The 15,244-nt window shown below is 40.7% G+C and overlaps 1 protein-coding gene and 1 long non-coding RNA gene across 4 annotated transcripts in view; one reads left to right on the forward strand and one right to left on the reverse strand.

Moving 5' to 3' along the window:
* Positions 1-15,244, forward strand: part of LIN54 (lin-54 DREAM MuvB core complex component) — an 85,549-nt gene that overhangs the window by 59,676 nt on the left and 10,629 nt on the right. For 2 of the 3 annotated variants that reach the window (XM_020988422.2, XM_020988424.2), the window contains exons 6-10: positions 176-252; positions 715-912; positions 11,897-11,988; positions 13,489-13,560; positions 15,052-15,154. In XM_020988422.2, coding sequence (XP_020844081.1) covers positions 176-252; positions 715-912; positions 11,897-11,988; positions 13,489-13,560; positions 15,052-15,154 — 542 coding nt within the window. The remainder of the gene's footprint in view (positions 1-175; positions 253-714; positions 913-11,896; positions 11,989-13,488; positions 13,561-15,051; positions 15,155-15,244) is intronic. The other variant, XM_020988423.2, reaches the window with a different exon arrangement.
* The window catches only part of LOC110209656 (uncharacterized), a 53,070-nt gene that overhangs the window by 5,235 nt on the left and 32,591 nt on the right, over positions 1-15,244 (reverse strand). The gene's annotated exons all lie outside the window — the stretch shown is intronic.

A 15,244-nucleotide genomic window follows, 5' to 3' on the forward strand; every position in this document is an offset into this window, starting at 1 on the left:
TCAATAGAATGTTCCTAAGTGATCTTTAGGAATATTCTCTTTAAATGATGGAAATAACTATTTGAGCAGAATTACCAGCTCACTGCGGGAAAATCCTTTTTGGTGACGTTCGTAAGGACTTTGGCAGCGTTTTATAGAAAAAGAAATAACTCCTGTTCTGTATTTTTCTTTTCAGCAGCAAAACCGGTAGTGGTCAACGCAGCCCCTGTTCGGATGTCAGTTCCAATTGTTCCAGCACAAACTGTCAAACAGGTGTGAATTATGTGATTTTTTTTGTGTTTCACCTAGAATGTTGCTATAGTGTTATACCTGCATCTCTAAGTGCTAGTTTAGAGGGGCAGCTAGGTGGTGCAGTAGATAGAGCACCAGCCCTGGATTCAGGAGGACCTGAGTTCAAATGTGACCTCAGACACATAACACTTACGAGCTATGTGACCCTGAGCAAGTCACTTAACCCCCATTGCCCAACAACAACAACAAAAAGCATGAATGGCTTTGGTACATAATACCTTCTGACCCTGGGCAAATTATTTTACCTGTGTGCCTCAGTTTCCTCATATGCAGAATGAGGTCGTTAGGATAATTGACTTCAGCGTTTACTTCTAACTTTATATCTTGACAGGATGATCAGTAACTGCCCCCCAAATTCTTGTTGACTTGAAGAGTACTTTTAAAAAACTCATTAGACTGACTGTGCTTTTTTCTTCTTTTCAGGTTGTTCCCAAACCAATCAGTACAAGTTCACAGATAGTTACCACTAGCCAGCCCCAACAACGGCTTATCATGCCAGCCACACCACTGCCTCAGATTCAGCCAAACCTCACTAACCTCCCCCCGGGGACTGTTCTCGCGCCAGCCCCTGGGACGGGCAATGTGGGCTATGCCGTCCTTCCAGCCCAGTATGTCACTCAGGTACGTGGAAGAGACGTAGCCATTTTAGTCCTTGGACGGATCTGCGATCATAGCAGGGAGGCTATTCCCTCTGACGCTACAAATGGAAAACTTACCCCCATCCTCTCCTCCTGCAGTTCTTGCCCATTTCAACCCACAAATGTCGGGAGAGCCCATGTGTTCGAGGTCGATGTCTTGACATGACATGAGTGCCAGTAGAACATGTGGGCTGCCCACCAGTCATCCCTCCTCTCACTACATGACTGACCTGATCTTCCTTTGCATCACCCATCTTTCCCATCCGGCACCTTCCCTCCGCACACAGCTACCGCCGGAGTTCCAGCCCTCCCCATTACTGCTCACCTAGGTTGGGGCAGCTCATCCCACACACTGCTGCCTAAGCAATGCTTATCAAGCAGAGATCTGACCTGATGCGGCCAACCTCAGCAGCTTCCTTTTGCCTCTTGAATCATGTGCAAACTCCCCTGTGTGGCTGTCAGAGCCCTTCACAGCCTCCACCTCCCACCTCTGGGCCTTTGCACCGGCCATCCCCATGCCTGGAATGCCCTCACTCTTTACCTAGATCTTACCGAGTCCCTCTCTTCTTCTGCATGAAGCCCTTCTTGCTAGTGGCCTCCCTCCTGGATTCTCTTGTAATTATCCACCTTGTCTACATTTCTATATATTCACTTTATATTTATGCTGGACCTACTTTTACATGTGCTCGTCCCCAAATTTGAACATTGCTGGCAGGAATTATCTCAGTCTTTGTACTTATAAGTCCAGCACCTAGTATAGATTTTGGCACATAGCAAGTGCTTAATAAATACTTATTGATTTTTCTTTTTTTAAAAAACTCTTGTTTATCTTGAAAATGAGGTGGACAGTAGGGTGCTTAATAAGTAACTGATCCATTGACTAGTCTTTCAGAGGGTATCAGTGTTTTATTCCTTGGAAGTCAGCTTTTGGAAGCCACCATCAAACATGTCTTACTTATCTTAACTTGAAACAATAAAGTCAACCAAACTTTCACTTTTGAGATGGGGACAGGGATGGGATCTACAATTTCATTGGTCTAGGAAACTCCTGGATATAATTAATAAAAGTATAATTAACTCAAAGTTGTAACGAGGACATCCAAGAAGGTTCAATAGACAGCAGGGCAGAGGAGGAAGCGTCCAGCAGCGCTGACCTCCATGGTGGCATAACGTGATACTTTAACCAATGGGGCTGGGAGGCAGGTGCCCTGGGACTCGTGTGAGCCCGGCCCTTTGTCAGCTCGGAGCCTCTGTGATTCCTGTAAGACAAGGATTGTAGTAGCTACTGGGCCTTGACCACCAAGCACTTACACAGGAAATGCAGTTCCACTGACTAAAACTTCACACACGTAGTCCAGAGTCAAATAGAAGTCTAGAGTATGTGGATGCATTTTGAAAACAGTGAGGCATTATAAAAATTTAAGTTTGTGTGCTTAATTATTATTAATATTAAGGAAGGAAATTTATAGAATTTTAGAGCACTCTAGAAATAAAGTAAAAGAAAGTAATAAAGGAGAATTTGACGGGAAAATGTAGTTTCCCCTGCTGAGTTACATGTACTGTCTAGAGGCAAATCCACAGTCCATCAAATGTATAGCATAATCTTTGCATTCCTGTTAGCTAAATAAGGTGCTAATCATTTCCTATCTTATGATTCCCGGATAAAAACTAAGATGTAGATGATGTTCGTGACAGGAACTCTGGAGATATTTTACAACCAGAACGTCATAAAACCTACCAGTTGTGTGTATTTATGTACATGCTTTCTGAGCTGATGAATCCTTTTCATGAGCTCAGGGCTGTAATGAAGCTACGGTGTTTCATGGACAAAAACTACCATCCAACAAAAACAGACAGCTATTTTTAAAATGCACATCCTTTATTAGCAGAAGAACTAATCTTTTATCTCTGCTTGCTTGCTACGTAGCAAGCCCTAATAAATGCTTGTGGACTGACTGATAGAAACAATTTGAAGCATATGCCTTATTTACTAGGCACAAGGGACATTATTGTTAAGGGGACTCTTAGTTTGATTTTGTCATCTTTTTTCTTCGTTTTTTTCCCCAAAGACAATTTTAGCTACTAATTACCCAGCTTATAATAGACATTTCTACAAGTTAAACACACACTTATTAATTTTCTTAACTTTTCTACACAAAATTATATATACTGTTACTATATCTTTAAGAGGCTTTGAAATTTCCACTTAACTGCCCTTCCCTATGGAGTTAGAGTTTTGAGTTTTAACTTTAATCTGTGGGGGACCCATTAGGAGGTGGAGAATTTTGACAGCTACTTGTAAAGAGATTGGGTTTTAATTTTTTTTGCCAAGTCATTGAGTTTTACCTATCTCTGTAAAGAAAATATTCTCCTTTCGTGGCTGGACACAGACTATGAGAGGATAGAAAAAAAGATATTGTCAAATAACATTTAATAAACTGGGGTGGCTTCTCAGAACTAACTGATTAATTAATGAGGAAGAGGTCACAGTTTAATAATGAATAAAGGAATTTCTAAACACAGCCCGAGATCAGAAGTATCAAAGTCATGTGCAGCTAAACCAGATTAAAATGCAATTGGGAAATGTTTAACAAAATAAATAAAAATTAATTGTTGTTAATATTAAGGAAGGAAATTTATAGAATTTTAGAGTACTCTGGAAATAAGGTAAAAGAAAGTAATAAAAGAGAATTTGTTAATTTGTTGTTTTCTAAGTCAGTATGAGGCCATCAAGGGTACATTCCAGTTTGTTCCAGAAGACTTTAGAACTCAGGATGATGAGTGTGAATATGGTAATGAGTCAAGTAATAGGTTGAGTGATGAATACCTGAGGGCTCTGCATTAAAAAACTTGCTAGGCTTAAAAAGGGTGATTTTGATTCTAAGAAAGAAACCTGCAGTACCTCATTTTAGACACAAATAAGATTTGGAGCAAAATCTCAACACCAGTAAAGTTATAAGTCACCCAGAGGACAGTGGAAAGGCATATGATGGGCAGGAGTAGACTTCTCCATATTACCAACAGAGAATCACACAGGAAAAATGTCATCAAAGAGATAGAGATAGAAACAGCAAGATTTTGGCAACTGATTGGGTAAGTAGGATGAGGGAGAGAAAGGAGTCCAGGATAATGCCAAGGTAACAGACCCAAGTCACTGGAAGATTAGGGTTGGGAAGTTTGGTGGAAGGAAAGATATAGTGGAAAAGACAATGAGTTTACTTTTAAACACTTTGAGTGCACATCCCTTTAAAAAAGATAGTAAACCCATGAGAGCTGATGGAGTTACCCAGAGAGAATGTAGAGGGAGAAGAGACAGCCTCTGACAGAATCTGGAGGACCGTCCACAGCTAGGGGATGTAATATGGATGATGAGCCAACAAAGGAGATGCAGAAGGAGCAGGAGAAAGGTTACCCAGGAGGAGAGGGTCACCAAGGAGGCCAAGACGGAGGAGGGCTGAGAAAAGACCATCAGAAATAATGCATGTAGACAGCTTTTTTGGAGAGGAGGGGAAATGCCTTTGGAAGGGATGGTGTGGTTTAGTGAAGGGTTTTTAAGGATGGGGAAGCCTTGGACATGTTTGAAAGCTCTGGGGAAGAAATGGGGACAGATTGAAGACTGGAGAGGGACTTGGGGAATGAGTTGAGGATCTCCTGGAGAAGAGAAGAGATGGGATCAAGGTCACATGAAGAGGGTTTGTCCTTGACAAGGAGAAGCGCCAGCTCTTTGTCAGAGACCGGGAAAGGAAGAGTGGGAGATGACGTGAGGGACTTTGGAGAGGAAGAGAATGGCGAAGAGGAAGCTCATATCAGTGGGTCCCCCCCAGCAAAGTTCACCCCTGAGAGAGTGAGGAGGCAGGGAAGTATGGAAGGCTTGGGGAGGTCAGGGAAGGTGTGGAAAAGCTTCTGTGAGGATAGGATACAGAATCAGTTAGGAAGGACTGCTTCGCTGCAGTGAGGCAGAACAGCATGAATTTGTCAGGTACCCAGTTAGTGTCTTGCCAGATTTCCTCCAGCTGTGTTCAGTGGCCTGTGAATATGAGCAGAGGAGGCAGTAGTGGGAAAACACCCATCTTCATTTTTGTCTGACACTAACGTTCTGAAAGAATGTACATATGCACTCATTAATTGTACACAGTTTATCTGATGTACGAAATTGTGAAAACAAAGCCTTGCACCAATCTCTCATCTTAGCATTGATGCACCCCGTTTCTCAGAGATGTTCCCCAGGAGTGTGAGTGCTGCTAGGTTTCATCTTTCTGTAGAGTCTTTGAGATATATTCCCAGTAGCAGACTATCTGCTTGCCAAGGACCACTCAACCTAAGAGGGGAGGGGCTTATCACTAGCAGGCGGGCTACTGGTGTAATATATTCTTTGGCCATAGTTACCCGTGAATGAGAATAAAACTCCCCACTCTTCCTGATTCTTCACAGCCCCTTCCATTTCTGTAGTGACAGTGGCTGGACCAGGAGGAAAGGGAGCAGAGGGTGCTAGAATCACGTAGCCATCACACCTTTTATAACCATGAACTAATGGTTGTTGCTGTAAATGTGACCATTGAGTGGACACACTGCCAGAGGAACCGAGTCATATCAGACAATGTTCTTGACATATGTAAGATCAGAAGACAGAGAAAAATTGCACCTCAATGCAAAGGTGACTTAAGGTTCTCCTGGGTTATGGAAATAAAGTAGTCAACAGTTTTCATGTCTCTGAAGGCAGCAAGAAATATTTCACAGAACATTTGGTCATTTTATAATGCTTATAGTAATCATTTGCAAAAAGACCACCATAAAAATAAGGACAGTTTTATGAACCAACGTGTCATGTGGAGGATAACACCACAGAGAAATTTTGGGCAGAACCATGTAAACCTTCCAAACTAAATCAACATTTCTTTTATTATTATTATTATTATCATGAATTTAGTTTTCAACAATCACTTCCATATGCCTTTGAGTTTTAAGTTTTTCTCCTCCTCCCTTCCTACCTCCCTCCCCAAGATGGCACACAAGCTGATATAGGCTATACATATGCATCCTTATTCCACATATTTTCACATTAGCCATGTTGTAAGGAAGAATTAGAGCCAATAGGAGGAAACAAAACAAAACAGAAGGGGAAAAAAAAAGAGCAAATAGTATGCTTCAATCTGCATTCAAACTCCATAGCTCTTTCTTTGGATGTGGATAGCATTTTCCATCATGAGACTTTTGGAGATCCTTGCATTGCTGAAAAGAGCTAAGTCTGTCAACATTAGTCATCGCACAACATGTCTGTTATTTTGTACAACATTCTCCTGGTTCCACTCACCTCACTTAGCATCAGTCCATACAAGTCTTTCCAAGTTTTTCTGAAGTCCTAATCATTTTTTATAGCACAATAGTATTCCATTACATTCATATACCACAACTTATTCAGCCATTACCCAGTTGATGGGCATCCTCTCAGTTTCCAATTCTTTGCTACCACAAAAAGAGCTGCTATGAATATTTTTGTACACGTGGGTCCTTTTCCCATTTGTATGATCTCTTTGGGATATAGCCCTAGAAGTTCTATTGCTGGGTCAAAGGGTCGCACATTTTTTAAAAAAAATTATTTTGATTTATCAACAATCACTTCTGTGTGCTTTTGAGTTTAAAATTTTTCTCCCCCTTCCTCCCCACCACCCTCCCCAAGACAGTGCACAATCTGATATAGGCTATACATTTACATTCCTATTAAACATATTTTCACATTAGTGAAGTTGTAAGTAAAAATTAAAACCAATAGGAGGAACCATCAGAAAGAGGAAACAAAACCAAGAAGAGAAAAAAAAAGATAGGATTCAACTGTCACAGTTATGATTACTATCTGTGTCTTTTTCTCCATCCTTTTTCCCCCTGTTTATGCTTTTCTTTCTTCTCTCTCCCTTCCCCCCCTCACCAGTACTTTGCTTTTGACCACCGCCTCTTTCAGTCTCTCCTCCCTTCTATTATCCCCTTCCCCCCTCTTCCCCTTTGCCCCCACCACTTCTTCCCTCCCTTTTCTTTCCCCTTTTCCCTCCTACTGCCCATAGGGCAAGTTAGATTTCCATACCTAACTGATTATGTTATTCCCTTCTTGAGCCAAATCTGATGAGAGTAAGGTTCAAACAATGCTCACCCCCCTCCCTTCTTTCCCTCTGCTGTAATAGGATTTTCTGTCTTTTCCTGTAATGTAATTTACCCTTGTCTGCCTCCTCCTTTCTCAGTACATTTTCTAAGATCAGACTAATCCACTTACTTGGATCCATTTAACCCACTTGATTAGATTTTTTTTTATCATTACATCAAAGTCAACTAATATCCACCCCTTTATGTATACTCCTTTAACATGGTTAATAACAATACAGTTCTCAAGAGTTGCAAGTGTCATCTTCCCTTGTAGGGATGTAAGCAGTCCGCCCTTATTAACAACATTTTGTATCTTTCTGTCCCATTTACCTTTTTATGTCTTTCTTGAATCTTGTACTTGAAGATCAAATTTTTTGTTGAGCTCTGGTCTTTTTATGAGGAAGGTTTGGAAGTCCCCATTTCATTGAATATCCATCTCCTCCCTTGAAAAATCATGCTCATTTTTGCAGGGTAGTTGATCCTTGGCTGCAATCCAAGCTCCTTTGCCTTAAGGAATATCATGTTCCATGCCCTGCGTCTTTTAATGTAGAAGCTGCAAGGTCCTGTGTAATCCTGACTGTGGTTCCATGATATTTAAATTGTTTCTTTCTGGCTGCTTGCAGCACCTTCTCTTTCATCTGGTAATTTTGGAATTTTGCTATTATATTCCTTGGCATTGTCAATTTGGGATCTCTTTCAGGTGGTGAGCGTGTATTCTTTCTATGGTTATTTTCCTTCTGGTTCTAGGACTTCTGGGCAGTTTTCCTTTATGATTTCCTGAAAGATACTGTCCAGGCTCTTTTTTCATCATGATTTTCAGGTAGTCCAATGATTTTTAAATTGTCTCTCCTGGATCATTTTCCAGGTCGGTTGTTTTACTGATGAGGTATTTTATTTTCATCATTTTTTCATTTTTTTGTTTCTGTTTGACTGATTCTTGCTCTCTCATAGAGTCATTAGTTTCCATTTGTCCAATTCTAGTTTTTAACAGATTGTTTTCTTCTGTTAGTTTTTGTACTTCCTTCTTCAATTGGCCAATTGTATTTTTAAGGGATTTGTTTTCTTCAGTGTACTTTTTTTCCAGTTTGCCAATTGTGTTTTTTAGGGACTTGTTTTCTTCAGTGTACTTTTTTTCCAATTGGCCAATTGTATTTTTTAAGGACTCTTCTACCTCTCTCATTAGACTTTTAAAATCCTTCTTGAGCTCTTCTAAGAAGGCTTTTTGGGCTTCAGACCAGTTCATATTCCCTTTTGATGTTGCAGATGTGGGTTTGTTGACAATGTTGTCCTCTTCAGAATTTCTGTCTTGATCTTCACTCTTCTCATAATATGAATCTATGGTACGTTTCTTTTTACTCATGGTTTCTTTATTCCCTGGCCTTTAAAGAGATTGAGCTCTCCTGCTGGGAACAGAGGGCACTGACCCAAGCTTCTTGTGTTGGGAGCCTAGGTCTTGGTCACTGACTTTGTGTGCTGAGGCCTCTTATGTTGGCAATTAGAGGCTGTAGGGTTCTGGCAGCTTACCTCGTGTTGGGCTGGAATCAGCAAGGCTGGAACTTTCAGGCAATTCTAGGTTGCCTGCTTTTCCTTTCCTTTAGCTTTCTTCAGCTCCTTTTAGATGGGTGCTGCAGGGTGTTTATCTGCCTGGGGCCCCTTGCAATGCTGCCTCCCTCGTTTCTGCTAATGCACTGGGAGATTCCTTTGTGGTAGAGTGCTGAGGCACCTGGTGGTTTTCTGAGCTGGTTTCCACTGATTCCCCCGCCCTCACTGAGGCACTGGGAGAGGTCCAGGTGTTGGTGTTTCCCTGCTCTACCACCTGGGCTTCAGGATTTCTTCCTGGGGTTCTGACAGCTTACCGGGTGTTGGGTTGGAATCAGCAAGGCTGGGACTTTAGGACGACTCTAGGTTGCTTTCTTCAGCTCCTTTCAGATGAATGCTGCAGGGTGCTTATCTGCCTGGGTCTTTTTGTAGTGCTGCTTCCCTTGTTTTTGCTGAGGCACTGGGAGACCTGTTTGCTGGACTGCTGCACTACTGTTCCCCATGTTTCTTCTAGTTCACCTGTTCCAGGGTTTTTTTTTTCTTAGGGTGATATTTTCTGGGTTTTCAGAGGTTGATAGGGGAGGGTGAGAGAGACTACCTTTTTACTCCACCATCTTGGCTTCCTGAAGCAGAAGTCCTTGGGGTATGCACATTTTTATAGCCCTTTGGGGATAGTTCCAAATTGTTCTCCAAAATGGTTGGATCATTTCACAACTCCACCATCAATGCATTAGTGTTCCAGTTTTCCCAAATCTTCTCCAACATTTATCATTTTCCTGCTTTGTCATCTTGGCCAGTCTGATAGATGTGGTGTGGTACCTCAGAGCTCTGTTGGTTTGCATTTCTCTAATCAATAGTGATTTAGAGCATTTTTTCATGTGACTATAGATGGCTTTAATTTCTTCATCTGAGAACTACCTATTCACATCCTTTGACCATTTATCATTTGGGGACTAAATCAGTATTTCAAAAAATATTTGGTGATTTCATTGCAAATATTGCCGTAGATCAAGACATTGAAAAATATGTATTGGGCTATAGAATGAGAGACCAAAGACTTGTAGCCACTATGGAAGCCTCACATCTAAACATCATGAATACTTTGAGGATATAATCACTGAAATTCTAGACTTGGCAAGCATTGAATAGCTTTAGGGGACAAGAAGAAACTGATTATACTGTGATAAAGAGGAGCTGATTTCTTACTGGAAGCACATTTCATTAGAGTACGTACCCAAAGAATGTTTTTAAAGGCAAATGTTTAATCAGCTCCTTAGTTATAAAGGACTTTTATTCACGCAAGAAATAAAAATTAAACTTAATTTTTGGGGGCTAATTAACAACTAAACTTTACATAAACAGCATGAGACTCAAATTACCCGATTATTTTTTTGGGACATTGGAGAGTGCCAATGCAACCAAGATTAGAAGGAAATCAAAAAGCTGGTAAACAATTTTTATAGCCAGGGTCTCTGATAAAGGCCTCATTTCTCAGATACATAGAGCAACGAGTCAAATTTATAAGAATACAAGTCATTCCCCAATTGATGAATGGTCAAGTGATATGAACATTTCAGTTTTCAGATAAAGAAGTTAAAGCTCTCTGTAGGCATATGAAAAAATGCTCTAAATCACTCTTGATTAGAGAAATGCAAATGAACAGAGCACTGCCTGTGAATGACGGCGAGAGGTTAAGAATTGTGTTTGTCCAAAAGAACAGCAGCAAAACCCACTCGATGTACTTACTGAACACATTGAGCAGCCGAGGGCAGCGTTATTGAGCAGTATGAGCTGTTTGTAAGATCTTTTAGAGAAGGAAGGTGGGAGGTGGTAAATATCACCACGTAGATCAAGAGAACTAGCTTCTATACAGTTATACCTCCTACATCTTGACTTTCCCCATCAGGCATAGGTTGGTATAAGAAATTAAATGAGAATTTTGGGGGGAGTTTTACCGAAGCTGCAGAAGACACAGAAAACATTTAGAAACTCAGAAATGCATAAAATATATGTATAGTATTACATAATATCAACATGTTTTATCTTTTAATACCACAATAATTCATACTTCTGTGGTATAAAGGGAGGGCCAAAAATTTTTATATGAATTTTCCAGATGGTGGGAAATGCCACGCCCCTAACCTTGGCAATGTGGAAGGGATAACTGTACCTGTTTTCCAGTCTGTATGAAATTTTAATTAATGTACTCTACATTCATCAAGGGTATTGTTGGTGAAGGTATAAGCAGTATTCCCTAAAAGAGCACCTCTGTACCATCATACAATTCACTGAGAAAGAGAATACCAGATCCTACTATATTATTTATTGATTATGAAAAAGCATCTCATTGGGAACAGCAGAAGCAGCCTTCAGGGCTCTCAAGCAATTAGACATTGACATCACATCCCATGCACGTATTACAGTTATTTGAAATTGAAGATTAAATAACAGCTTTGTTAAACCCTGTAATCATTAATATTAGGTAAGGCATAAAACAGGAAGACACGTCTACCAAAGGTGTTTGACCCGTCCTGGGAGAGATTTAACACAGTGTCCAAGCTGGAAAGAGATTCCCTAGAGGTGATGTTTTTCACTTAACCATTTCCTGGTTGAAATCCATCACCATTAAGAAGAGTTTGACCTAACTATATCTACCCAAGAAAAGCCAAGTGGATAAAGAATGCCTGTTGTCCAGAAAATTGAATAGACAACATATGGAGCCTGTATCTATGCACTTCTTGGATGGACAGTGCAAATAAACAGTCACTTGGGCCCTGGATGTTGCAACGTTTCTCTAATGTCCCCAGATTTCTCCCTGATACATTAAGACTTATCTTTTGTGACCATTATTTTTCTGGAGTTATTCTGTTACTGCAAAATGTGTAATACTGAAGTCTGTAGCGAAGTACAAATGAATATCCAGCCAAGGGCAAAGAAAGGCACATGTTGGCTGTGAGCAGGCTGGGACATATTATAAATAGGCCTTCCTACAGGAGAGGCAGAAGAAAGGATTTCTCTAAAAAGCGTGTGAAAAAGAGGGCTGGCTAACCGACAGACAGTGCCTTTGTCCCTTTGGCGTCTTGTGTTGGGGCAGTTCCCCGGCCTGAGGTGATTGTGGAGCTGGTGCGAGGCCAAGAAGGGTGAGACTTGCCCTGCATGGGTTGCAGTCTGCATCACTAGAGGGAAAACCTCTGTCATGGAGATGAGGAGGGCGCTTGAATATTTAACATTCTTCTTAATGAATTCATTGTCAGTTTTTGTGAGTTTGACGAAACCTCCTTCTTTTGTCTTGTTAGCTACAGCAGTCTTCCTATGTGTCTATAGCAAGCAACACTAGTTTTACTGGGACGTCTGGTATACAGACCCAGGCAAGACTGCCATTCAATGGGTGAGTATCTGGAAAAGAATGAGCTACTTCTAGGTGAAATTTAGTATCTATTTAATATAACAGTTGATACATCACAGTATATATCAGTACAAGCATTTAGTAAGAACTTACTCTGTGCCAGGCACCGTGCTAAGTGCTGGGGTTACAAAGAAAGGCAAAAAATGGGGGGGGGTGCCAAAATCTAAAATGTCTGTAGATTTTTGAACCATTTTTTGTTAGGTTACTGTATCACTAATCGGGCTGGGATTTGTCTAGACTGTCTCAGATATACTTCTTCTACAATAATTTTACTGTTTCCTACCGAAGGTAGAAATTTTCTAGTTGTAGCATCTAACTTTTCTAAATTCTCGTCATTCACATTTTTTTTTACCCATACCCCTGTAATATACTTGTTTAACAGCTTCACGTGCCCTTGGCAGTTAGTAGGCTTTCCCAGTATGCTAATCCCAAAAGAAAAGCGCCTCTTCGTGTGGTCCAGATCCCCTCTGGATAGCTTCTCTTTGGAGGAAAGGTTGCATGATGCTGCATTTGATTTCTGTCCCTTCCTTTGGCCAGTCTCCAGGACTCTTTTTTCTTTGGGTTCTTCATTTTCATATGGAGCTTTTCCTCCATGTTATTTAGGAACATCCGGAGACACCGAGTAACTCTTTTTATCAAAGACCGTCTTTAAAGTCCAGTGAAGTTGAAAAATAGGACAATCCTATTTCTGAGATTCTAAGAGTTAAGTTAAAAATTACTAATCACAAAATGGAAAATACCACACCTGGGTCTGTCCACATTTCTTGAAAGAGAATACTCTTAAGGGGCCTGGATTTTGCCTGTTCACTAACTATATACAGTCTAGTCGGTACAATATTCTAGAGAATTCTTATAATCACTAGGCCTTATTTTAGTTCTGTTAAAAAAGATCAGAAAACACTCATGTTTAAAGATTGTTTTGCCAGGGTTGCCTAGAATCACAAATCGATGATAATATGATAAATCAAATTGCTTTTTCTTCATTGGATTGTCTTATTAGATTGGTTAAGTGACATATACATGTACAAATATACTTCAGTGGTATTTGGTATTTTTGTTGTTGTGGGCACTCACTTTGCAATTTAGTCAGCATTATTGTTGTTTTTGTTTTGTTTTTTTTTCGTTGGGGCAATTGGTGTTAAATGACTTACCTAGGGTCACATAGCTAGGAAGTGTCAAGTGTCTGAGGCTGGATTTGAACTCAGGTCCTCCTGACTCCAGGGCCGGTGCCCTATGCCTATCCACTGTGCCACCTAACTGCCTCTAGTCAGTGGGTTTTGAAAGTTGTTGAGGAAAGTTTATTTTCCTTTTACCAAACTGGCCATAAGACTGGGTGAACTTAGTCATACGGCCAACGTACATGTAGCTCTTCCCTCATCCCTTCCCGTCTTAGGAGGATCCGCTGGAGTTTGTGCTTCCCAGCGTGGCCTTTAATAACTCTGGGCAATAAGTATAATAAGCTGTTTAACATTTCTTGTTTAGGATAATCTCATCAGAGTCTGCAAATCGGCCCAGAAAGCCCTGCAACTGTACGAAGTCACTCTGTTTGAAACTGTAAGTGTGTGTATATATATACATTTGGGGGTGGGTTGGAGGGCTGAGGTGGAAAGTCAGTCTTTGTCATTTGAAACAACCAGAGAAGTTTCCTAAAAGTAGCATTAACTTAAAATTCTTGCTTACAAATCTTCCAGCAAATGATTTTTAATGACATTGTCACGTAAACTTTGTATGTTGGCCTTCTGAAGTGTGGTATGGTATTGGTAGTTTTTCCATAAGATGAAATTGTCGTGTGAGTGATTTTCATATTATAAACTTTTGTGATCACAATGATATTAACAAAGAACATTTACGTGGTGCCCTAAGATTGGCCAGACACTTTACATGTATCATTTCACTTGGTTCTAACAACACCCCTGTGAAGTAAGTGTCAGTCGTCTTCATTTTACAAGTGGAGACACTGAAGCCGAGACAGCTGAGTGACTTGCCCCTCCCCCCACAGCTGGCAAGTATCGGGAGCAGGATTTATGCCCAGGTCTTTCTAACTCTTAATTCCAGAATTCTGTTTCCTAATCTGTACTGCTTTCCAGTCACTTGCCACCAAAAAGGTGCTTTCATTAGAGTGAAGGAAGAATCTATGCAGCAATCTTATGTATAGATCAGTGTCCTAAATCTGGTTAATTTTTCCCAAAATCATTTCTCAGCAGCTCCCTGTGGCGGGTTGATCTGATTGTGTACTGTGTGCCTAGTACATCTTCTGTGCTTCTCCCCCTCTTGGTGGGACAATCTTTCTCTGAAGGAGGTGCCTCTTAGAAACACGTAGAAGCTGGAAAGGCTAGAAAATACCTTTGCAAAACTTCACTCAAGTCACTGTGACCACTCGTAATAAAAATTTCCAGAAGCAGCGGAAAATGGTACCGAGCTCTTTTGGAAGTCCTTTATCCAAGGAGCTGACTTACAAGGGGTCTGTCTAACACTAATTCTTCTTTTCTGCCATTTTTCTCAAGTGAGATGATGTGATAAGAGGCTTCTCTTTCTCCTTACTCTGCACAAGAGAAGAGGTGAAAAGAGGCTGATTGAAGGGCCAGGGAGTTTCCTGTTTTGATCTGACAGCAATAGGAGCCAGATGCTACCTGCTTGAGGGAGCCCAGGGGCCTCTGGGAAGGTGACAGGTTCTGCCTTGTGTCGGAATAGGCACAGAAGTGCATTGGAAGGATCGATGTGTGACTCCTGCTTCTGGCCCTTTCTAGAAACTTGCTGATAATGTACGAGCAGGCATTGAGCTCCAGAGCATGACCGGGCTCGGCTCGGGATTTAATGTGACCAGGTAGCCTTGTGGTGTGAGCACTTGGTTGGGCTGAGTTACTAGGCCAGGATTCCATCAGCCTTGAAGGTTAAGTAACTTTTGAGGTTTGAACATATGGTAATGCTAATTCATTAACAAGCAGCTATAAATATCTTTCATGATATGTGAATTATTAAATTATTTCTAGTGTAATCAAATTACAGGAAATTCATGGGTTGTGTTTTATTTTTCCTACTTTTCAGATACTGTGATTGCTTTGCAAATGGTGAGTTCTGCAACAACTGCAATTGCAATAATTGTTTTAATAACTTGGAACATGAAAATGAAAGGCAAAAAGCAATAAAGGTGATTATTTCTTTATTTTATTAAAATGCAAAAGCAGTTGATTTCATTTTTTTATAACGGAAGCCCTTAAGCTATAATTGAGAGAAGCCA

Source organism: Phascolarctos cinereus, unplaced genomic scaffold (genome assembly GCF_003287225.1).
Source record: "Phascolarctos cinereus isolate Bilbo 61053 unplaced genomic scaffold, phaCin_HiC Scaffold_9;HRSCAF=440, whole genome shotgun sequence".
NCBI classification, from domain to species: Eukaryota; Metazoa; Chordata; class Mammalia; order Diprotodontia; family Phascolarctidae; genus Phascolarctos; species Phascolarctos cinereus.